The sequence below is a fragment of the Panulirus ornatus genome, chromosome 24 (genome assembly GCF_036320965.1).
Source record: "Panulirus ornatus isolate Po-2019 chromosome 24, ASM3632096v1, whole genome shotgun sequence".
Classification (NCBI taxonomy): domain Eukaryota; kingdom Metazoa; phylum Arthropoda; class Malacostraca; order Decapoda; family Palinuridae; genus Panulirus; species Panulirus ornatus.
Window position 1 is genome coordinate 2,702,752 of NC_092247.1, and position 25,743 is coordinate 2,728,494.

Sequence of the window (25,743 nt, forward strand, 5' to 3'; positions counted from 1 at the left end):
ATTGGCATCAAAGATATAAGTAGGTAGATTTACAAATATACAAAAGTGATGCCAAGTACAGTCTGTAATTGTTGAGATTTTTACGTTGACTGCTTCATCATGGTTGCTCGAACATATTTTACCAGATAAAATGTGAATGAGAAATAAATTGGTAAAATATAACATCTATTATGAATATGCAAAAAAGGCACAAATATGTGTGCATAAAGAGAAAATGAACAAAGGTTCCATTTCCTATACCATGAGATACATGTAGTGAATAAGGAGTCAATTTTCAATAATAGAAGAAATGGGGAACCTCACTACATTATATCATGGATATGGGGCTCATTTCCTATGTAGACAATAGACCTTCCAACATATTATGCACTGAATAATGGTCCCATATCCACTACCAATGCAAAGACATGGATTTTCCAACTTATATCCTGAATAAGGAGGTTCATTTCCAATACTACTGAAAGTCAACTTTTCTAACATCATATGTACTAGATTAGGGATCCATTTCCTATACCACTGGAAAAAGGACCTCTGCAGAATAAACCCAAGTGAATATCAGTATGATGAAATTTGTTGTATAGGAGAGCATTTATGATTATTACTATTACTGTGTTGTTGTTGTTCTATCCACATATATTGAACATCATAAAGACCCTTTACTTCACCAAGTTGTACAGCTTTGTGAAAGCAATGGTTCAAATCGTGGGACACACGTAGATCATTAATTCAAACACCTAGGTTGGTAAAGGTTTGTTTTCAATAAACGAAAATGGACCTCAGGTTCAAATTTTAGGGCATCTAGTTTCTTTATTAAATCAGCATTGAGTATATACTAGTGCTGTTACATACCAATGATGGAAGTTGAGTGGTGTAATGGCATCTTTGCCAGGTGAGTATTTATTTTTAGAAGTTTTGAGATCCTAAGTTGTATTGAAGTGATTATGAATTGATATATCATATGTAACATTTAATGTTGTATCATTTGATGCAAGTATGCTTTTTTCTTTTGCAAGTATCATTCTTCTTTTTCACCATTTATGATATAACACCAGCCTCTATCATGTCATCAAACATATCCAAGAATCTCGGCTTGAGGAGATCATCTTCTTTCTGACTCATATTCACCACTTTCTTCAGCCTTTCTTTATTAATCTCCTCTATGTTGTCATCAGTCATTTCATCAAAGTCCATCACATCTGCAGCCTCACTTAGCACAATGGGTAAGAGAACCATCCCTGAGAGACACCCAAAGATCTTGTGTTGGCGGAATTCCTTATGAAGTTCTTCGAGAGTGAAAGGTACTGGTGCCTCTCCAGCCTTTAAAACACTACTGAAGGAGGTATGGTAAGTCTTCAGGAACTCCTCGAAGTTCAACTTACGGACAGGGCCATTAAAACTTGAGTACAAGAAGTAGTTGAGATCCACCACAGGTGTGGTTTTCCTCATGACTTGTAGATCTATTAGCATTACTTCTATGGGATCTCCAGCATCGTTGTACCTGTGGGATACATTATATGAGTACATTGCTCATATCTGGTCAAAGCAGAAAGTGTATCTTCAGAAAAAAATGCTACACAGCAGCATCACTGTGCAGAAAAAGAGGGTAAGGTATATGGTGTCTTAGAGGACTTAGATGTGAAGCTATAGAATAAAAGATTGGTACAAAGATGCTAAGGTAGCTATTGTTATGGGATCTAGCCTCTACCAATGTGATTTTAGCTAAGAAAATGCTAAGGATATTACTAGAAGCTATATGTATTAGTTTAGAACACAAAAGAAAGGAGAAGGAAATACTGTCAACCTTATAGAAATCACACAGAATAAGATTGATGATCGAGAAAGGGTACTATGAAAGAGAGGAATGTATCTGATGTAGCGATGGATTGAATGACCCTAGTGCTGCTGACCTTTAAAGTGAAGAAAAGGTAAGGTGAGTTCTGTTCACCTGTTTATTGTTGCTCCTAATTCAGTGGAGAAAGTTAAGATATTATATGATAGATGTGTGCAAACATCAGCTAGGAAGTAAGAAAAAGCTACAGTTCATTGACAAGAGAATCTGGGAGAGATTGAAAAAGTTAAATAAAAAAAATGAGGAAAAATCAATATGGCATTCATATGAAAATGAAAACAGATTTAAACTAAGTACAGGTACACCTCTGATTTTCTAGCACTCTTGGTTCCAAAGCCTTGCCGAATTAACCACATTGCCAGACCAACCGTGGTCACGTAATAATAATTCATCAATACACCTCTAACCTACTAATTATATATCTCCCATGTGTCTAAAGTATACCATGGACTGCTAGAAATTTAGATTAAACAAATATTATATGTAAATTGAATAAATGAATGAAATACATTATACACCTGCTCAGGACTGAGGTGCTCGTCAGCTACGAGTTTCACAAATTCATCCACATAGCAGCTCCTTCGTGGTTGGCAGACTGCTTTTCTACACACACTTTATTCATGGAAATTCCATGACACATCTTGAATCTTTGAATATATCCTTCACAATAGTCATGCTCATGTAATTCAAGTTCTTTATGGAACAACTTAGCCTGGTCCATTATTGTGCTACCTGACAAGTCCACTCCATCACTCCGACATTTTCGAAACCATTGCATCATCACTTGATCATGCTTAGTATTCTTACCGTCTTTCATAGTTTTTCTAATCATCATTTGCTTCTTGGAATCACTGCCTACATAGAATTTCAATATTTCCTCCCTTTGCTTCTTTATATTGTAAACAGTTGATGAACCAATACTGTAGATGTCACACAGCTTACGTACCAAAACTTCATGGTCCATTTTTTCAACAGTTCTACTGTATTGTGGAACAATATGGACTGATGTTTACGTTTGACACCACAACTAACACTCTCACATGTCTTAGAAGCCATAGCTAGAGTTAGATTTAAGCAAAATAAGCTAGGAATTTCACAGAATTGCAATATCACCACCAAGTGTAGTGTAAAGAATGTAAATAAACGTGCACTATGCACCGCAATTTGTGGCCACCCAGTAAACTAGTCTGGTGGTTGCTGTAATTTCAAGTTCCCTCATGTAATTTTGTCTGGATTAAAGGAGGTACCAGACCATCAGTTGTCAGAAAATCGGTGGTGTACCTGTATACGCATACTGCATTTAAAAATGACATTTTCCTGGATCTGGAAAGAGAAAAGAAATATCACTCTTTGAAACTTTGATAGGGGTGAACACTTAATCAATGCCTTAATCTCTAAGGAGAGAAAAAACATGTACACCAGAAGTGTTGACATTTGCAGTCCAGTTGAATTGGTGATTCTAAAAGACAGATGTGTGACATAAGAATGGATTACAGGTACAGGCAGGGCAAAAAACTGAACGTAATGAAGATGTTGGAATTAGTAGGGTGAAGAGAGCGTGGAATATAAGGTATGATGGAGATTCAGTATATCCAATGAGTAACAACAAAAGAGATGCAGTGCATACCCATCCAAGGGGTGTGTACATTTTCAAAGTTGAGGTGGAAATAAAGAGTTTGATACAAACAAATGCACTGAAATAACATTTTCATCATACTCAGAATGCCATATCATATCAAAACTCTCTCAAAAGAAATGACAGAAGGACCTAATATTCCTTGTTTTGATTCCACAGTGTCTGCAAAATACCTTGTCCACTTCCCCATACATTTTAAAAGACAATGTCACATATTACCTTCCCCATACATTTTAAAAGGCAATGTCGCATATTACTTTATCATCTCTGGCCTTGATTACAATCTGCTGAAGTGTTCTAGGTCATATTTTGCTTAATCTCATGAATTACATGAGGCACTGATGAGGTGTTGCAGGGAAGCAGCCTGATAGTGTGTTTTGAGTGCCCAGTGCACATACAAATCTCACATGAGCCCACATTTTCTTGCTTCCAGGCAAGAATTTGGGCCTTCTTCTCCTCAGATGGGTAAGAATCAACAATCTTAAAGCACACTGGAAGAAAGACAGTGCCTATGAGCAAATGAAGTGGCAGGCAGGAGGGTTAAAAAAGAACATCATTCCTTCAGGATAGCCTGAGGAACACTTGAGACTGGTTGCTGGGGCTCACACCATTATAAACACTAGTTTCAGCAACTAGATGTACCCTGAGGGCATCATGAATAATCTCAAAAGGACCCAGTGATCTTTTACTGCTTGAATTCCTCTGTAAATTAATAATCAAAGAAAGAACACATGCACCCATATACTCCTAAACAGCTATTAATCAACCAATAAATAGCTATCTTAAAATACTGTTGTTTTTGCATAATACTTGACAAGCATATATATTATACATACCTGAACAGCAGATTGTTGTTCCAGCAGTCTCCATGGACTAGCACCATGTGCTGAAAGGTGTTGCTGTAATATTCCAAGAAAATGTCCACTGCATGTTCCTTGTTCTTCCTTATCCATTTCACCACAAATTCGTAGTTTGGGACCTAGATTCATTACATAAAGCTTATCAATCACAATTAAACCATTGGTCCACAAATTTGGTTTCATTTTGTTTCAAGTGTTCTTTTTATATCATTCATTCCTCAAAATGTGTAATGTGTAATGTTTTCAATTTACTGAACCACGGCATATGATACAACTGGGGAAACCATGGAAAAGTCTGTGGGGCCTGGTTATGGGTAGAGGGCTATAGTGTCAGTGCATTACACATGACAGCTAGAGAATGGATGTGAACGAACCTTTCTATCTGTTCCTGGCGCTACCTCACTAATGCAACAAACAGCTAACCAGTATAATACATATATTTATTATTATACTTAATCGCTGTCTTCCGCATTAGCGGGGTAGTGCAAGGAAACAGATAAGGAATGGCCCAACCCACCCACAAACACATTTATATTCATAAACGCACATATACATACATATACATTTCAACGTATACATGCGTATATATACACATGTACATATCCATACTTGCTGCCTTTATCCATCCCGTCAGCACACATAAAATAACATCCCCCTCCCCTCCCTTCCAGCAAGGCAGCACCAGGAACAGACAAAAATGGCCTCATTGATTCACACTCAGTCTCTAGCTGTCATGTGTAATGCACCGAAACCACAGCTTCCTTTCCACATCCAGGCCCCACAGACCTTTCCATGGTTTACCCCGAGACGCTTCACATGCCGTGGTTCAATTCATTGACAGCACGTCCACCGTCCACCCCGGTATACCACATCATTCCAATTCACTCTATTCCTTGCAAGCCTTTCACCCTCGTGTATGGTCAGGCCCTGATCACTCAAAATCTTTTCCACTCCATCCTTCCACCTCCAATTTGGTCTCCCACTTCTCCTTCTTCCCTCCGTGACACATACATCCTCTTTGTCAATCTATCCTCACTCATTCTCTCCATGTGTCCAAATCATTTCAACACACCCTCTTCTGCTTTCTCAACCACGTTCTTTTCATTACCACACATCTCTCTTACCCTATTATTACTTACTCAATTAAACCACCTCACACCACATAATGTCCTCAAATATTTCATTTCCAACACATCCACTCTTCTCCAACCAACCCTATCTATAGCCCATGCTTCACAACCATATAACATTGATGGAACCACTGTTCCTTCAAACATACCCATTTTTGCTCTCCAAGATAACGTTCTGACCTTCCACACATTCTTCAACGCTCCCAGAACCTTCGCTCTCTCCCCCACCCTGTGATTCCTTCCGCTTCCACGGTTCTATCCATTGCTAAGTCCACTCCCAGATATCTAAAACACTTCACTTCCTCCAGTTTTTCTCCATTCAAACTTACCTCCCAATTAACTTGTCCCTCAATCCTACTGAACCTAATAACCTTGCTCTTATTCACATTTACTTTCAACTTTCTTCTTTCACACACTTTACTAAACTCAGTCACCAACTTTTGCAGTTTCTCACCCAAATCAGCTACCAGCGCTGTATCATCAGCAAACAACAACTGACTCACTTCCCAAACCCTATCGTTCACAACAGACTGCATACTTGCCCCTCTCTCCTAAACTCTTGCATTCACCTCCCTAACCACCCCATCCATAAACAAATTAAACAACCATAGAGACATCATGCATCCCTGCCGCAAACTGACATTCACTGGAAACCAATCACTTTCCTCTCTTCCTACTCGTACACATGCCTTACATCCTCAATAAAAACTTTTCGCTGCTTTTAGCAACTTACCTCCCACACAATATACTCTTAAAACCTTCCACAAAGCATCTCTATAAACCTTATCATATGCCTTCTCCAGATCCGTAAATGCTACATCTGTTTTTCTAAGTATTTCTCACATACATTCTTCAAAGCAAACACCTGATCCACACATCCTTTACCACTTCTGAAACCACTCTGCTCCTCCCCAATCTGATGCCCTTTACCCTCTCAATCAATACCCTCCTATATAATTTCCCAGGAATTCTCATCAAACTCATGCCTCTGTAATTTAAACACTCACCTTTATTCCCTTTGCCTTTGTACAATGGCACTATGCATGCATTCCGCAAATCCTCAGGCACTTCACCATGATCCATACATACACTGAATATTCTTACCAACCACTCAACTATATAGTCACCCCAGTTTTTTATAAATTCCACTGCAATACCATCCAAACCCACTGTCTTGCCGGCTTTCATCTTCCACAAAGCTTTCACCGCGTCTTCTCTGTTCACCATAACATTCTCCCTGACCCTCTCACTTTGCACACCACCCCTACCAAAACACCCTATATCTGCCACCCTATCATCAAACAGATTCAACAAACCTTCAAAATATTCACTCCATCTACTTCTCACTTCATCACTACTTGTTGTTACCTCCCCATTTGCCCCCTTCACCGATGTTCCCATTTGTTCTCTTGTCTTACGCACTTTATTTACCTCCTTCCAAAATATCCTTGTTATTTTATTTATTTATTTTACTTTGTCGCTGTCTCCTGCGTTAGTGAGGTAGCGCAAGGAAACAGATGAAAGAATGGGCCAACCCACCCACATACACATGTATATACCTACACATCCACACTCGCAAATATACATACTTGTACATCTCAGCATATACATATATATACACACACAGACATATACATATATACACATGTACGTAATTCATACTGTCTGCTTTTCTTCATTCCCATCGCCACCCCGCCACACATGAAATAACAACCCCCTCCCCCCACATGTGCGCGAGGTAGTGCTAGGAAAAGACAACAAAGGCCACATTCGTTCACACTCAGTCTCTAGCTGTCATGTATAATGCACCGAAACCACAGCTCCCTTTCCACATCCAGGCCCCACAGAACTTTCCATGGTTTACCCCAGACGCTTCACATGCTCTGGTTCAATCCATTGACAGCACGTCAACCCCGGTATACCACATCATTCCAATTCACTCTATTCCTTGCATGCCTTTCACCCTCCTGCATGTTCAGGCCTCGATCACTCAAAATCTTTTTCACTCCATCTTTCCACCTCCAGTATGGTCTACCACTTCTCGTTCCCTCCACCTCTGACACATACATCCTCTTGGTCAATCTTTCCCACTCATCCTCTCCATGTGACCAAACCATTTCAAAACACCCTCTTCTGCTCTCTCAACCACACTCTTTTTATTACCACACATCTCTCTTACCCTAGTATTACTTGCTCGATCAAACCACCTCACACCACATATTGTCCTCAAACATCTCATTTCCAGCACATCCACCCTCCTCTGCACAACTCTATATATAGCCCACACCTTGCAACCGTATAACATTGTTGGAACCACCATTCCTTCAAACATACCCATTTTTGCTTTCCGAGATAATGTTCTCGACTTCCACACATTCTTCAACGCTCCCAGAACTTTCACCCCCTCCCCCACCCTATGATTCACTTCTGCTTCCATGGTTCCATCCGCTACCAAATCCACTCCCAGATATCTAAAACACTTCAATTCCTCCATTCAAACTTACCCCCCCAATTGACCCTACTGTATCTAATAACCTTGCTTTTATTCACATTTACTCTCAGCTTTCTTCTTTCACACACTTTACCAAACTCTCTCACCAGCTTCTGCAGTTTCTCACCCAAATCAGTCACCAGCGTTGGATCATCAGCGAACAACAACTGACTCACTTCCCAAGCTCTCTCGTCCACAACATACTTCATACTTGCCCCTCTTTCCAAAACTCTTGCATTCATCTCCCTAACAACCCCATCCATAAACAAATTAAACAACCATGGAGACATCACACACCCCTGCCGCAAACCAACATTCACTGAGAACCAATCACTTTTCTCTCTTCCTACTCGTACACATGCCTTACATCCTCGATAAAAACTTTTCACTGCTTCTAACAACTTGCCTCCCACACCATATATTCTTAATACCTTCCACAAAGCATCTCTATCATATACCTTCTCTAGATCCATAAATGCTACATACAAATCCATTTGCTTTTCTAAGTATTTCTCACATACATTCTTCAAAACAAAAACCTGATCCACACATCCTTTACCACTTTTGAAACCACACTGCTCTTCCCCAATCTGATGCTCTGTATATGCCTTCACCCTCTCAATCAATGCCCTTCCATATAATTTCCCAGGAATACTCAACAAACTTATACCTCTGTAATTTGAGCACTCACTTTTATCCTCTTTGTCTTTGTACAATGGCACTGTGCAAGCATTCCGCCAATCCTCAGGCAACTCACCACGAGTCATACATACATTTTAAATAACCTAACCAACCAGTCAACAATACAGTCACCCCCTTTTTTAATAAATTCCACTGCAATACCATCCAAACCCACTGTCTTGCCTGCTTTCATCTTCCACAAAGCTTTTACTACCTCTTCTCTGTTTACCAAATCATTCTCCCTAACCCTCTCACTTTGCACACCACCTCAACCAAAACACATTATATCTGCCACTCTATCATCAAACACATTCAACAAACCTTCAAAATACTCACTCCATCTCCTTCTCACATCACCACTACTTGTTATCACCTCCCCATTTACCCCCTTCACTGAAGTGCCCATTTGTTCCCTTGTCTTATGCACTTTATTTACCTCCTTCCAAGACATTTTTTTATTCTTCCTAAAATTTGATAATACTGTCTCACCCCAACTCTCATTTGCCCTCTTTTTCACCTCTTGCACCTTTCTCTTGTCCTCCTGCCTCTTTCTTTTATACATCTCCAAATGCCTCTGTCTTCTTTTTCACTAATAATCTTACTTCTTCATCCCACCACTCACTTGACCCTTTCTAATCTGCCCACCTCCCACGCTTCTCATGCCACAAGCATTTTTTGCTCAAGCCATCACTGCTTCCCTAAATACATCCCATTCCTCCCCCACTCCCCTTATGTCCTTTGTTCTCACCTTTTTCCATTCTGTACTCAGTCTCTCCTGGTACTTCCTCACACAAGTCTCCTTCCCAAGCTCGCTCACTCTCACCACTCTCTTCACCTTAACATTCTCTCTTCTTTTCTGAAAACCTCTACAAATCTTCACCTTCGCCTCCACAAGATAATGATAAGACATCCCTCCAGTACTACCTCTCAGCACATTAACATCCAAAAGTCTCTCTTTCGCACGCCTATCAGTTAACACATAATCCAATAATGCTCTTTGGCCATCTCTCCCACTTACATACGTATACTTATGTATATCTCTCTTTTTAAACCAGGTATTCCTAATCACCAGTCCTTTTTCAGCACATAAATCTACGAGCTCTTCACCATTTCCATTTACAACACTGAACACCCCATGTACACCAATTATTCCCTCAACTGCCACATTACTCACCATTGCATGCAAATCACCGATCACTATAACCCGGTCTCGTGCATCAAAACTACTAACACACTCACTCAGCTGCTCCCAAAACACTTGCCTCTCATGATCTTTCTTCTCAATTCCATGTGCATATGCACCAATAATCACCCATCTCTCTCCATCCACTTTCAGTTTTACCCATATCAATCTAGTTTACTTTCTTACACTATCACATACTCCCACCACTCCTGTTTCAGGAGTAGTGCTACTCCTTCCCTTGCTCTTGTCCTCTCACTAACCCTTGACTTTACTCCCAAGACATTCCCAAACCACTCTTCCCCTTTAGCATTGAGCTTCCTTTCACTGAGAGCCAAAACATCCAGGTTCCTTTCCTCAAACATACTACCTATCTCTCCTTTTTTCTCATCTTGGTTACACCCACACACATTTAGACACCCCAGTCTTTGTATTCTCCCTAAATTTTAATGATACTCTCTCACCCCAACTCTCATTTGCCCTCTTTTTCACCTCTTGCACCTTTCTTTTGACCTGCTGCTTTGTTTGGTACATCTCCCTGTCATTTGCACTACTTCCCTGCAAATATCGTCCAAGCACCTCTCTCTTCTCTATCACTAACAGTCTTACTTCTTCATTCGACCATTCACTACCCTTTCTAATCTGCCCTCCTCCCACCTTTCTCATGCCACATGCATCTTTTGCGCAAACCATCACTGCTTCCTTACATACATCCCATTCCTCCCCCACTCCCCTTTAGTTATTTGCTCTCACCACTCTCCTCTCCCCAATACATATGTGAAGCGCCAGGGGTAAACCATGGAAAGTTTTATGGGGCCTGGATGTGGAAAGGGAGCTTTGGTTTCGGTGCATTATACATGACAGGTAGAGACTGAGGGTGAACAAATGTGGCCTTTGTTGTCTTTTGCTAGCGCTACACTGTGCACTTGAGGAGGAGGGGGTTGTCATTTCATGTGGCGGGGTGGCGACGGGAATGAATAAAGGCAGCAAGTATGAATTATGTACATGTATATATGTATATGTCTGTGTATGTATATATATGTATACGTTGGAATGTATAGGTATGTATATGTGCGTGTGTGGATTTGTATGTATATACATGTGTATGTGGGTGGGTTGGGCCATTCTTTCGTCTGTTTCCTTGCGCTACCTCGCTAACGCGGGACAATGACTGCCTGTCTTGGATAATCGCATGTTTACCAAACGGCCTCATAGCTACGTTTCTTCGTTGTATATCAACTGACTGTTAATTTCTCTCTTGAATCTTCCCTGATGATGTGATTATTACACGTAAGTGCACTTGGGAACTTATCGTGTTTCACTTTCCCCGTGGACTCATAGGAATATACTTGATCACGCGCACAATTGTGATCCTTTCCAATATATATATATATATATATATATATATATATATATATATATATATATATATATATATATATATATATATATGTATACACTAGCGAGTTTTTAACGGAACAATTTTCAAGTTAGATGAAAAAAAGCCTTATACATTTCTTGTGAAGGTTTATTATTGTATCTTAGAGTATTATAATAGGTTTAAGGATATATCATTTCTATTAGATATATTATAGAATTATGATATCCTTCAATTTACGTATAGCTTCAGAGCGACTGAAGAGGTAAAGCATCAGTCACACATTTGCTGCACAATAGGAAGAGGAAATGGTTGTAGTAGCAGAGCAACTTTGGTGGCAAAGTAATGTGTTGCTAGTGGCTAGTAACAACCTCTGAGCAGCATGGTGGCTGAAGTTCACTGCTGCCATGAAAACGATAATCTTACACGATAGAATAATTCATCTATCGGTAAGAAAGACTATACACCAAACATTGAAACATCTATCTGGTTTCTATGTCTTTCCCTACCTTTTCGAAAAAAAATATGTTGCGTTAACGTACCCTAAATCATCAAAAAAAGATAAACCATTTTTGGTGTTGAGCGTTAAAGTCTTGATGTATTACAAACTATTTGTTTCTGGTTAATTATAACTATTCATACTGACACCCAGAGCACTGGAGAAAACAGTTAATCGTGTCTCGCAGGAGCGAGGCTGCCTGAATTTGTATACCTCATGTCTGTGTTTCCTTATCAGTTCATATAATTATTGTCTTATAAGTACTTTGAGGTAGCCATACGTCACCAAGATCACAGACGTCAAGCCACTTGATAAGCCTGTTATCAAGTTACCTGGGTCGTCGTGGCAGTGTCACTAAACCACGAGAGGAAAGCAGGACACCTCTCTTGTCACATAGTGTTTATCAACTACGCAGTTGCAATATTATTCTCCTAAAGACCTTAATAGAGACATCTTTTGCATAAGTTCGATACATATCTCTCTCTCTCTCTCTCTCTCTCTCTCTCTCTCTCTCTCTCTCTCTCTCTCTCTCTCTCTCTCTCTCTCTCTCTCTCTCTGGATATCGTTAGGGGTAAGCGAATAGGAAAACTGTGGGCTTAAAAATAAAGATTGTGTAATGTAAAAATCACATGCTCTCTTAACGCTAAAAGACGTTTAGTGAAGAGGAATTCGGGGTTAACATAATTATATGTGATATGCATACGTGCTTTTCACATGTTCATGATTTCTGTACCATTGTTGGTGGAATTGGATAAGGCATGAAAGCAAAACAAAAGTAGATGTGATAACATGCTCAGGAGTTGAAATATGCAAAAATAGGATTAGAATGTCTTTCAGACTCAGATTCTTCTCGTTTTATGTGAAAGTATTACAGCGACCTACTGTCGCTACACAGTGTTATCTTACTGACGATGCCCTTTTTAGGCCGGTGGCAGTTATAGTGCAACCTCATCTGGCCTAATAATCCCCGGAGAGATGTGTTTGGTGGCTCAACCTTCGGCTGCACCTGCTGTTCATTCCCCATGACACCCATACTCTATTTCCGTAGTAGCGGATCGGAAGATGCCACTGTGATTATAGATGACCTGGCCCTTTCCACAGGAAGAGCGGCTTTCAGCCCACCATCATGGAGACAGGTTAGAGCTTGCGACCTTCTGCAGTCATCCAAGTGACTCGCCCTGGACAGGTATATTACTCCGGTACCAGAAGTCTTGGCCATGTGACTCCAGATTCAAGCCGCCCTAAGGGCGTCTCAAACGTCAGTAGTTGTCCCAATGTGACTCCTGACCTTTCATCTTCCTGGTGAGTTTCATTGTGATGTCTCATCTCCGACGTCCACCATCGGCAGGACTCGCGTGGGACATCGCCTCGGCCCGTCATTAGCAGCAACTGCAAGCAGCAACTGTAAACAACAAGGGCCTACGGCAACGCCCGGTGCATTCCTGCAACCCAAGGACAAACCGGCGGCTACTGCACACTCCAAAAGCCGCAATACGGGCCACACTCTCCTCCTTCTCCAGGAGCTCCACGTTGACGCAACAGCCAAGCACTTCGACTTCAATGTTCCTGATTCATCCCTGGCGTCTACCATCACCAGCATCAGAGGACCCCTGCCAAGCCTGTCTCGTATTTCTCAACCTGCCTCCAGTAGTTCATTACCCCTGGGTTATATCACCTTAAGTACCTTTATCAATGAAGCATTGTTGTTGTGTAACCTGTTTCCGTGGCCCTCTCGATTATGCCACTCCAACAACCCAACTAAATTGCACAACGCATGTCTTACGAGGGGATAAAAGGATGTATTTCGTTTCAGTAATCATAATGACATTGGTCATCCATATAGTTATGATTTGTGACGTCATCTTAAGCGCGTTTTGTTGAGGTCAGTGTAGATCAAGAGAGTGTTTTCCAGTTTAGAAATTGGAGACCATTTCTATGATCATGAGGCATTTAGTATCGTATATTTGGGATCATGAGGCATTTAGTATCGTAGGTTTTGAACCATAGGTTTACTTACAATCATAGTAAGTGTGAGATTGTAATTACGTAACCCCATATGCTAGTAATAATATAATTACATTACCTCATATTTTATATTATCGCGTCAGCTAGTTAGCGTCGTGTAGCAGTGACTGTGTTACGTCCCATACGTTGTAATCAATTCAGTTTGCCAGCGACTTGTGGCATCATTTATTACCCACAAGCCTTCTGCCGTTGATCAGCTGTTTTCCTACCAACTATTGTCCTCGCGCATTGTCCTAGTGTGTGTTTCCGTGTATTGTACTGTGCCTTACCAGAAACAAGGGCCTACTTGTCTACAAAGTCATCCCTCAATACCCAGACTGAACTCACACCATCATACATGGCGCAGAGTAAGGTTTGGGCCGTCCTATGCCCAGGATTTTTTTTTTTTTTTTTGTTTTTACTGTTGATTTTACGAGCGTATGCTCTATACGCTGCAGTGACAGTGTCTGTGCTTTCCCGCGAGTGCAATGACAATGCAAGTAAAGTGTAATGTGTTTCCTTCGTGGCCGTCCTGTGGGTGTTGGGTGACCACTTTGTTTCCTATCTGACGAGAGCGCGGAGGCTCCCTACTACTTCTCGGGCGGCACTGCCACAGCTTCGCTCCAGGCCGGATTCTTTTGATGAAAAGTAACGTGAACACACATCAAAAGTAGCGGATTTCAACACAAGGTAGCCCAATACAGGTAAGTACGAGTACTTCTATTTCAACTAACCAGTCTCCGCTCAATGTGGTTTCCTTTTGCTGCTGGAGCTTCTCCAACGGCACTTTCCTGGCTTCGTTTTCAATTATTTTCTTCGTTTTTTTTCTTGTTTCGTTTTGTTTCTTTTTGCTTGTCTTGCTATTGAGTTTACAAACAATGTACTTCCGTATACTTTTAACTGGAATACTTTTCCTTTTAACTGTTTTCATGAGTTTGTCAGACTGCCATCACTCTTACTGGTTTACCTAATAGATTTTTATTTTTCCTTTAATATAACTGGATTCCGTTTGAGTTTACAAACTGTCTTCCTTTTAATTGTTTTAATCAAGAAATTTTCCCTTTCACCTCGATGTTTTCTGTCCTCTTTTAACTTGGGACATATGTTCCTGCATCTTACTTTATTTACAGATTTGCATCAGTCATTAGGTTATTTTCCTCTTCTGTATCCCATCCTTCTTTTCTATAGATTGACGAGTCGTAGCTTAACACGTCCTTTGTTGGTTCAAATGATGAGCAGCAGGTTTCATGTAGTACAAGGCTTGTTTTTATTCTTAATATTGATATCTGGGAGTGGATCTGGCAGCGGATGGAACCATGGAAGCGGAAGTGGATCATAGGGTGGGGGAGGGGGCGAAAATTCTGGGAGCCTTGAAGAATGTGTGGAAGTCGAGAACATTATCTCGGAAAGCAAAAATGGGTATGTTTGAAGGAATAGTGGTTCCAACAATGTTGTATGGTTGCGAGGCGTGGGCTATGGATAGAGTTGTGCGCAGGAGGTTGGATGTGCTGGAAATGAGATGTATGAGGACAATGTGTGGTGTGAGGTGGTTTGATCGAGTAAGTAACGTAAAGGTATGAGAGATGTGTGGAAATAAAAAGAGCGTGGTTGAGAGAGCAGAAGAGGGTGTTTTGAAATGGTTTGGGCACATGGAGAGAATGAGTGAGGAAAGATTGACCAAGAGGATATATGTGTCGGAGGTGGAGGGAACGAGGAGAAGAGGGAGACCAAATTGGAGGTGGAAAGATGGAGTGAAAAAGATTTTGTGTGATCGGGGCCTGAACATGCAGGAGGGTGAAAGGAGGCCAAGGAATAGAGTGAATTGGAGCGATGTGGTATACCGGGGTTGACGTGCTGTCAGCGGATTGAATCAGGGCATGTGAGGCGTCTGGGGTAAACCATGGAAAGCTGTGTAGGTATGTATATTTGCGTGTGTGGACGTATGTATATACATGTGTATGGGGGTGGGTTGGGCCATTTCTTTCGTCTGTTTCCTTGCGCTACCTCGCAAACGCGGGAGACAGCGACAAAGCAAAAAAAAAAAAAAAATTGATGTTAAGAGTTCCATTCCCATCCTGTTCCTTAACTACCTAGTTTTCATGGATGTAATTCATGAAAACACCCGCTCGACTTGACCATTACGTATTGGCACACTGTTGAGTATTACTTATTGGCATGGCTTGTAGTGCGCAACTCGTGCAAATTGTTCAATTTCTCCATCTGCATTTTGTACTGTTACTGCTTTTGACCAAAACTGTGACCCAGTTGTTGGCTCATAGCCTGCAAAAAATGTCATTCCAGTCCATGGTTAATAATATCTAACGCCACTGGACCACCTTCCCCATTGTGTACACCACTGACGATATAAAGTAGGAGGGGCGAGCCACAAGCAGGGTGCACGTCGGGTATAAGCCTCCGAGGGGCGAGGCTTACGAAGTTGCCAGATCGCGCCACGTAATGATAGATAACTATCATTTTCATTACCTAATGTTTTCTTTATTATTATTATTATTATTATTATTATTATTATTATTATTATTATTATCACTAAAAGTAGTGTCATGGAAATAGCCCAGTCGCGTTCACAACTAGCCCAAATATAATACGAAGGAGGCCAAAGAGTAGAAAGTAGAGGATTAAAAATTTAAATAGCGTGTAGCCTTCAAATGTAACCCAATCCGCTACTTTTTGCCCAGTCTGACAGCCCCCAAGGTCGTGCTTGTGCTTGGCTCGACGTGCACGAATGTGTATCCTACTCCGCTGTTATGTGCACAATGCCGGACTTACTTATCATCTTCAAGGACTTTCATAAGCCCGACCTCAAGGTGAAGCATGTCAACAGGTTGCACACAATGAGCAGTGACGCGATCCATCCTCTACATCACCACCGCTTCCTCTCACTAGTGACGAAGGATGCGTTATGGGCCACACCATTCAAGCTGATCTTGGGCTCCCCACCCTATGTGGATCCGTTTGCGGGAAGATGCGAAACCCTTCGCCATCCATACCCCTCGGCTGATTCCCCTATGCTTTCCGTGAGTCAGTGAAAAGAGAGCTGGGACTCCTATGGTCGCGCAGGGTATCAACCCACCTCCTGGTGGTGCTGACCCGCCTCCGTGGTGCCACCCCCTCGTAGCCGTTGTCAAGAGCAAAGGTGGAGTTCGGATCACCACCGACCTGTCCAAGTTAAATAGCCAGGTGTCACGTCCAACGTATCCTTCTCCCATGCTCTTTGCTGCATTTCGCAGCGCAGACCCGAAGGCGCGGCTTCTTCACGACGGTTGATGCTCGTATGGGAGATCGACTCGGCTCGCCGAGGGGCACCAGCCACTGACGACGGTCATCACTCCATACGGACGCTTCACAGACATCGCCGAGGCCCCATGGGTTTTGCCGCTACGGGTGACGCCTTCTGCCTCCCAGGTGATACCGCTCTACAAGGTATGAGGAATTGTGTGAGACATCAATGACATTCTCCAATACTACGAGGACTACTTCACCCACCTCCTCCGCATCCACGACCTTCTCTCCAGATGCCCCGAATCTTCAGTATCCTTCTGTGATTACACCCTCTCAGGGAAGGGCACAGCAGCCGATCCGAAGATCCGTGCCAGCCATCAAGGACTTGGCAACTCCTGCCAACGTGACTGATGAAGGGACTTGTTAACCCATTGGCAAAATCTTCTGACGTTTCCGCAGCTGAACAGCCATTTCGCCCCCTCGATGAGCCACAAGAGGACCTTGCTTTGGACCCCAGGCCATGACGAGGCGTTTAACCCAGCCTTGCCCACCGTCTTGCAGACAGATGCCTTTCGCTTGTATGGCATTGGATATGCTCTACTGCAAGACCACTGTGTGGGGTGAGGGGAGAGTACCGACTCGTTCAAGTGTGGCTCTTGGTTCCTGGCCGACGCAGAAATACGCAATGCCACACCATCGAACTCGAACCGACGAAGGGCCCCAGTTCACGGGTCGAGATTTTGCAGTGTTGGGTAGCCCGACTCATAGTGTCATCACCACATTACCCATAGTGTAATGGCCACGGTGAGCTGTTTAGTCGGTGAAGCACCTCATCCTGTAAGTGGCTCCTTCTGGCAACACTGAGTGCAAGGATTTCGACCGGGGACTGCCAAAGTTTGGCAACACCTCGAACTCTCCCGAGCCCAGGTCTTGTACAGTCGCCCCTCTTCGCTCTTGTATGCCTGCTCACTTTCACTCCCTCTCAGAGGAGTGGCAGGTCAAGGCCGACATATGTGACCGCCGAGCTGCTGAGCGTGCTCAAGATGCCGCTACAATGAGCACGCCCCCTCCCCTTCCCAGGTTGACTGTTGGCGAGCAAGTTCGCATCCAGGATCCGACTCCTCTTCGTTGGGACTAAAGTGGGTACCGGCAGGTCACGGGATTACCGGATGCGGTCGCCTAGTGGTCGTGTGGTGGTGGAAGAGTGCCGTTTCCTCCGTCCACTGAAGTGTCCCACAGACCTCGCCGCCTACAGCGGATTAAGAACAAAAAGTCCGCTCAAGACGTCCCTATGAGCGTGTAAGGGGGGAGGGAGAGGTGTTAGTGTTTGTAATTACGTAGCCTCATTTGTGTGTAACAGAATTACTTTACGTCATATTTCATATTATCGTGTCGGGTACTTAGCGGCGTGTGGCAATGATTGTATTACGTCCCAGACGTCCTATATTTAGTTATCCAGCGACTTGTGGCATTCCTTATTACCCACAAGCCTTCTGGTGTTGGTCATCTGTTGACCTCGTGCATTGACCTAGTGTGGGAGTTGTGTATTGTGGTGCGTCTAGCCAGAAATAAGGACCTACTTAGCTACAAAGTGTGTTTCAGTCATCCCTCAATATCCTGACTGTACTCACGCATTCAGTAACCTACCTTAAACAACAAAGTCTTAAATACCCTTCAAAATCCCAACAGTCTCCAAATACCCTACAAAATTTAAGTCTTAGGTTTACTTTTCCCCCTTATAACATCGTTTCTACCCATATTTCTATCATTTTATATTTTCCTCTGGAAGGGATCGTGAGAGTAGAATGAACCTCGAGACTCGGCTAAATGCACGTACCTTTTCCATTATCGTAGCCGCCCCTTCCAGCTGGCTACAGATGATAGATTCGAACAAACGCCTTGCATTTTCATCGGTCTTCCAGGCGTCTGTGAAGACTTCCCATGTCTTGGTGATATCGTGGGTAGGGAGGGTCCTCTCCAGCAGGAGGGAAGCAGCGTGAAGCTTACCCAGCTCCTTGAGCACCAGCTTGGCATGGGGCGCGTCCATACCCCGCCGCCGATCGTACATCTTGAAGTTCCGCGCGCGCAGGTCCTCCAGTAGCAATACCTCTTTGCCCTTTTCGTAACTGCAGGAGTGAATCTTGGCAGTCCTGAGGAATCAAACGTGTTTTTCGAATTGATGAGTGGATTTTTTTTAATGTATGGGGGAGAAGTAAATGCTTAGATATACGTGTTTCACAAATCGATGAGTGAAGAGGAGTAAATGTCTAGATAATGAAGTAACGACGATAGATTTACGTAAGAACTTTTTATCATTCGTGGAAAAGACGGTTAGATACGAGTGTAAACTGAACATGACTGACTATAAACAGCAGAACCTGACAGAGGGATAGAAAGATGAAGAAAAATGTGACTGAAAGGAAACATGGATTACAGTATTCAATAGGGACACAGAGAGAGGACGTGACAAGTGTTGCAGGTGTGGCTAGTATTGAGAATACGTGGCAAGTGTTGCTGGTGTGGTTATTATTGAGAGGGCTTGGGAAGTGTTGCGGGTGTGGCTAGTATTGAGAATACGTGGCAAGTGTTGCAGGTGTGGTTAGTAGTGAGAGGGCTTGGGAAGTGTTGCGGGTGTGGCTAGTATTGAGAGGGCGTGGGAAGTGTTGCAGGTATGGCTAGTATTGAAAGGACGTGGCAAGTGTTGCAGGTGTGGCTAGTATTGAAAGGACGTGGCAAGTGTTGCAGGTGTGGCTAGTATTGAAAGGACATAGCAAGTATTGCAGGTGTGGCTAGTATTGAAAGGACGTGGCAAGTGTTGCAGGTGTGGCTAGTATTGAAAGGACATAGCAAGTATTGCAGGTGTGGTTAGTAATGAGAGGACGTGGCAAGTGTTGCAGGTATGGCTAGTATAGAGAGAGCGTGGGGAGTGTTGCAGGTGTGGCGAGTATTGAAAGGCCATAGCAAGTATTGCAGATGTGGCTACTATTGAGGAAGAGAAAGATGCAGGACTCCTGCTGTCGTATAATGAAACAATGGATGTAAAACATATGAAACTGTTGAACTGACCTTTCTGAGAGATAAGCAGTATGTTTGAGGAAAGAAACCTTGATGTTCTGGCTCTGGTTGAGACAAAGCTGAAGGGAAAAGAGGAAGAATAGTTTGGAAATGCCACAGGAGTAAAGTCAGGGACTGTTGAGAGGAGAAGAGCTAAGGAAGAGTGGCACTACTCCAAAACCATGAGTTGTGGGTGTATGTGAAAAGTGTAAGAAAGTAAATTCTGGACTGATATGGGTCAAACTGAATGTGGATGGCGAGAGATGGGTGATTTCTAGCGTTTATACACCTGGCCAAAAGAAGAAATATCCTGAGAGGCAAGTGTTTTGGGAGTAGCTGAGTAAGTGTGTCAGTAGTTTTGATATGCGAGACCGGATATACCATGTGTGTGTGTGTGTGTGTGTAAGCGGAAAAATTACAAATTCACATCAAACTACGTCAAGAGTGTTACAGACTTCACCATACAATGTCACCGCGATGGAGGTGAAATGCGACTCTACAGCGACAGTGTAGTACGCTTGCGCCGTTCGTAAATAAACATTTCATTAGACCAGCCCTCAGTCATTCCGCTCTCCTTCTTTGTCTGACTGATCTAAACATAACTTGTGCGTGTTTAACTTACCCGATCACAGGAAATCCAATTTCCTCCAGGAGTTTGTTCATCCGGGGTACGATCTCAAGAAAGCAGGTTCCTTCTCTGACGAAGACAGGGTTCATCATGTCGTCCATAGACGTTAAACTGAAGTTCCGGTTCATTTTAGCGACGTAAGTCTTCTCCTGGTGAGCGCCCTCCAGCGTGTACTGCACGACGACGCTGGTGACGATACAGGCGTAGTTGTCGCCCTTCTTGGTGAAGTCGTTGACTTGCCACGACACCAGGTGGGCCTCGGGTCCCACGTCAGCCTTCAGGGCTTCCCCAACGCTCTGGTCAGTCAGGTGCCTATTCGTCTTTGTCTCGGCCTCCTGTACCTCCGCCACTGGAAAGGTGTGGGTTTTAATATCATCTGCAGGTGGTACTTCTATCACCAATACAGTCAGACAGGAAAATTATGAGCTGTAGAGAGACTGAAGACAAGGTTTTTATCTTTGTTTTCAAAAGACCGGAAGGAAAAGGTATTTATGTGCGTTTTTTTCGTCACTGTTGACTTTTCCAACATCCGTTTATGCTCAGCCAGTACTGACTCTCCAACCTTAGTTTAAGCTAAGCTAGTGCTGACTCTCCAACCATAGTTTAAGCTAAGCTAATACTGACTCTCCAACCTTAATTTAAGCTAAGCTAGTGCTGACTCTCCAACCATAGTTTGAGCTAAGCTAATACTGACTCTCCAACCTTAGTTTAAGCTAAGCTACTACTGACTCTCCAACCTTAGTTTAAGCTAAGCTACTACTGACTCTCCAACCATAGTTTAAGCTAAGCTAGAACTGACTCTCCAAACTTAAGTTTATGCTAAGCTGACTCTCCAAACTTAAGTTTATGCTAAGCTGACTCTCCAAACCTTCCGTTTATGCTAGGCTGACTCTCCAACCTTGCGTTTATGTTAATGTTTATAAAATTTGGGAGTAGAGAGTAGCGTCCACTGGTACTGTGATCTCACTCGTAGATCCTTGAAACCTAATTAAATTTGCTGGGGGCTCTCACGTTAGCTGTACAGTGTAAACAATTACAGGCTCCCCAGAAGGATGCCTGAGGCGACCGCTCCGCCAAACGAATACGAATAAGGATTTACATGGAACGACAGCACTGAACATCCTCTGCTTCAAAGCACTTCGTCTGGGTCCCTAACAATAAAACTTCAACCCCTCCACCGCCCTTCGCTGCACTACCTAACCACAACAGCATGAGTCAACCCTTAGGACACAATGGGAACTTTTAAATCGTACTACCTTGACCCTCCTCTCCCATATCATGACTGGAGATTACAATATGACCCTCGCTTATCTCAGCCTATGAGATGTTATCCAATATCTGAGGTACATGTTGTATACCTTGGTGGCAGCTTATCTACAGTAAAGTCTCCACCAGGCGTAAGGTTTCGGAGGGGCTTATCATACTAATGGAAGTGAAGTGACAGTCCACTTCGTTGAGAGTATACGGAACACACCCCGCCCTGCCTAGCGTTATGATTAATGTAACCAGTCGCAGACCCAAAGACCATCATCATGAAGTGACAGTCCACTTCGTTGAGAGTATACAAAACACCCCGCCCTGCCTAGCGTTATGATTAATGTAGCCAGTCGCAGACCCAAAGACCATCATCATCATCCCATCGCCACTCACTTTGTCTCACCCTAGTAACTTAATGCCGTGCTAGATACCGCCAACTGTTTAAACAGGGACCCATCCTTCACCCTAAACGTACGCGGGTTCTAATTCAGATATCAACATTTTTCATATTTCTTTTCATGTCGATTGATTGTCTTTATGAGCCTCTACTGCCATACTGATGTTACCATACCGGACAGCATCACAAGCTTAAATATCAGTCATTTCTTCGGCGCTTCCGTCCTCGCACGAAAGACAATCGCACACACACACACACACTGGAGTTAACCTGGTTCATCTTGAAGAACTTGCCAATGCAGCACATCACGCGATCTAAGAAAACCCTAAAGGAACGAGGATACCACGTCTCGCTGCAACCCCCCGCACCCCAAATACATCAGCAATGTCTCTGGGATATGCGGATTCACGATTGCTGTTCAGCCTGAAGCAGGAAGTTACGTCATACGTTACGTCACACTTACTGAACGAGGAAAATGGCACACACAAAAAAAGAACGGAATTTCGTAGGGAAATGCGGAGTTGCCAGAGTACACTAGTGAGAAAACTGCGTAAGTTGGTGTCTCACTTTTGGAGAATTAGGTAAAAACAGACAGTTCGGGCCAAAAGCTCCGGTTACACAGAAGACTGATCCGTTCTCGTGTTGAATTACTGCAGTCGCGACCTGTCAACTCTCCCATGCTTACCACAAAACTTGACCCATTTGCCTTACGCCACAATGTTGGTTCACTGTCCCTCTTCTATAGGTATTACCTAGATGATTTAATTGGAGATGGAACGATGCAGTGGAAAAGATTTTTGAGTGCTCGGGACCTCAACATGCAAGAGGGTGAAAGGCGTGCACGGAATAGAGTGAATTGGAGCGATTTGGTATACAAAGTGCTGTCTATATATATATATATATATATATATATATATATATATATAGATAGATAGATAGATAGATAGATAGATAGATAGACATATTCGTGTACGAAGGCAGAATATTTTAACACCAATATTGTCTGTTGAGAACCAGTGCATATTTAACGTCAACTAGCTTTTGTTTGTCCAAGCGAGAACTGAAACACAGACATAAATGAGAAGCTATAGATACATAAAATGTGACACAAGGGTCGGGAAATCTGTTACATGTGTTACAGCGGTCGGCTTATATTACAGGGGCTACGCACTCCGTCGGCGACTTTGGCATCGGGAACGATCGAACATGGGGTTGGTAGATCTGTGGCTGTGAGATCCAGTGGTGTGTCACAGCACTTGTGAAATATGCTTATACTGGGTAGAAACCACACTTTGTGGTCCACCTGTGGGTCGTGAGTTTTTAAAGCTCGTAAATCATCGGAAAATGACTGCAAAAATACATCCCCCCCTTTGTGATTACACCCAAGTGTTCTTCCGTAGTGTTGGAGGTTCCCATCATCCTGGGAGAGCCAAGACACAAAAGATATGACGTTCCGCATATTGATAACCATTAGGAATGGCTCACTGCAGCTCGGGGTGTCCAATTGTGATTCCCAACGCGGAATTACTGCGACGCACACGCGCGCTTTCCTAGGAAGGGAGGGGGGAGGAGGCTAAGCTATTCAAGCATAATAAGGAGAAAAAGATGATTTCAAAGGCACGCAAGGTAAGGTTACTCATGCCCCAACACTGATACATGAGTTATATGATCATATACATTTTGCAGATCAAGCACTAATTTTCGGAGGAACCTATTAAGGGTTACTTAATATACCCATACCGTGGTGGATGGACATGTCATTTGGCGGTCGACCTTGAGGGGGGGAGGTGGTTTTCCTCCAAAGCAGCTGCGCCATGGGGTCGAGTTAGCGGACCTCCGAATAAACTGTTCATGGTGTGCATGACGTGGTGGAGGACTAGCTCTAGTTTTGGCCTATCTTCTTGCACTCATGGGTAAACTGTAACTATGGATGCTATGCCGACTGGGTTTGTATTTGACGCCACGCGGCACAACACATCAAATTAGGGTTATAGGGCTAAGCTAATGGTCTTCCTCACCAACAACAGCAAATTATTTCTCGTACTTACTGTTGTGATGTCTCTCTCACTGAAGGCAACCTGGATGCGTCTGAGCACTGCCCCTTCCTGGAGGGGAAAGGGAGAGTGGAAGTCGACTTCAGACCGAGTTGCCTAATGCCAAACAACCATTTCCATCATAGATTTATATCCTCGGTATAGTCAGTGATATGCTAGCTATCTTTTCCATGACCTTTTTTTTCTTTTTTTTTTTCTTGTCTATATAACTCCATTTCAGCTAGGTAGTGGTGTATGTATGAGACGAAGGATTCATAAAGAGAATACATTAATCGTTTAATGCAGCGTGTGTGTGTGTGTGGGGGGGGGGGGTTGTACCCTCCCTCATAATTAACTTGAGAGAGTTTCTGAATGAGTTAAATGATAAATGATACCTTCATTTTCCTGTGTTGTTGTGAATACGACACACCGACTGCAAAACTAAACAGAATAACCATTAGAATTTGAGAATATATGATATATTTTTATCCACGGTATATAAGACACCTGTTACTTTAGAATTCCTCTGAGAATTCATTAAATTCCGGGACAAGTGTCTTTGAGAATCCAACCTGGTGCACCCATACTGCTCTGTATGTGGTAAATGTCCAACCACAATAAGCTAACTTGATGTGGTTTATACAAGTAATGTATTTCTGAGGCGAGAGACATCTGGCACGTAGCAAACAACATTAGGTGCTAAGATGCCATCCAGTGTGATTTGTTTTGAAGTTGTTGATAGGCTTATCGTAGAAGACTGTATCGTGGAGTATTATATTTCCAAGGAGTTTAGACAGCGAGACATGAATGATAAAGAACTGGAAAGATAATTAAAGCACAAAAGACTGATTGGAAAAAAGGTCACGAGTTGTGGAGGTTGACTGTGGTAAGGCATGGGGCTAGGCTTGATAGCCTGGATGGTGAGGTATGTTGCAGGGTATTGCGATACCCGTGTTCTTGGGTATTGCGGTAGTGTTATTGGTCGTTATTGGTTGTTATGGTAATGGGTTGGATTACATGGTGGTTTTACTGGTTATCAATTGCAATGATACGGATTACATTGTGGTTATTACTCGTTGTCACTGCAATGGAGTGGATTACATTGTGGTTATTACTGGTTATCACTGTAATGGAGAGGATTACATGGTGTCATTACTGGTTACACTGAAATGGAGAGGATTACATTGTGGCTATTACTTGCTATCACTGTGAAGGAGCAGATTACATGGTGGTATTACTGTTTATCACTGTAATGGAGAGGATTACATGGTGTTATTACTGGTTATCACTGTAATGGAGCGAATTACATGGTGGATGACTGTTTATCACTGTAATGGAGAGGATTACATTGTGTTATTACTGGTTATCACTTTAATGGAGCGAATTACATGGTGGGATTACTGGTTATCATTGTAATGGAGCGGAT

At 42.8% G+C, this 25,743-nt stretch overlaps 1 protein-coding gene across 1 annotated transcript; it reads right to left on the minus strand.

Moving 5' to 3' along the window:
• Positions 1-46: 46 nt before the first annotated feature.
• LOC139757013 (uncharacterized) lies at positions 47-24,446 on the minus strand. Its single transcript, XM_071676970.1, has 5 exons — positions 24,333-24,446; positions 20,625-20,979; positions 18,786-19,098; positions 4,322-4,464; positions 47-1,498 (listed from the first exon to the last, which is right to left on the minus strand). Coding segments are annotated over exons 1-5 (1,275 nt in total). The 5' UTR covers positions 24,334-24,446; the 3' UTR covers positions 47-1,035.
• Positions 24,447-25,743: the final 1,297 nt, after the last annotated feature.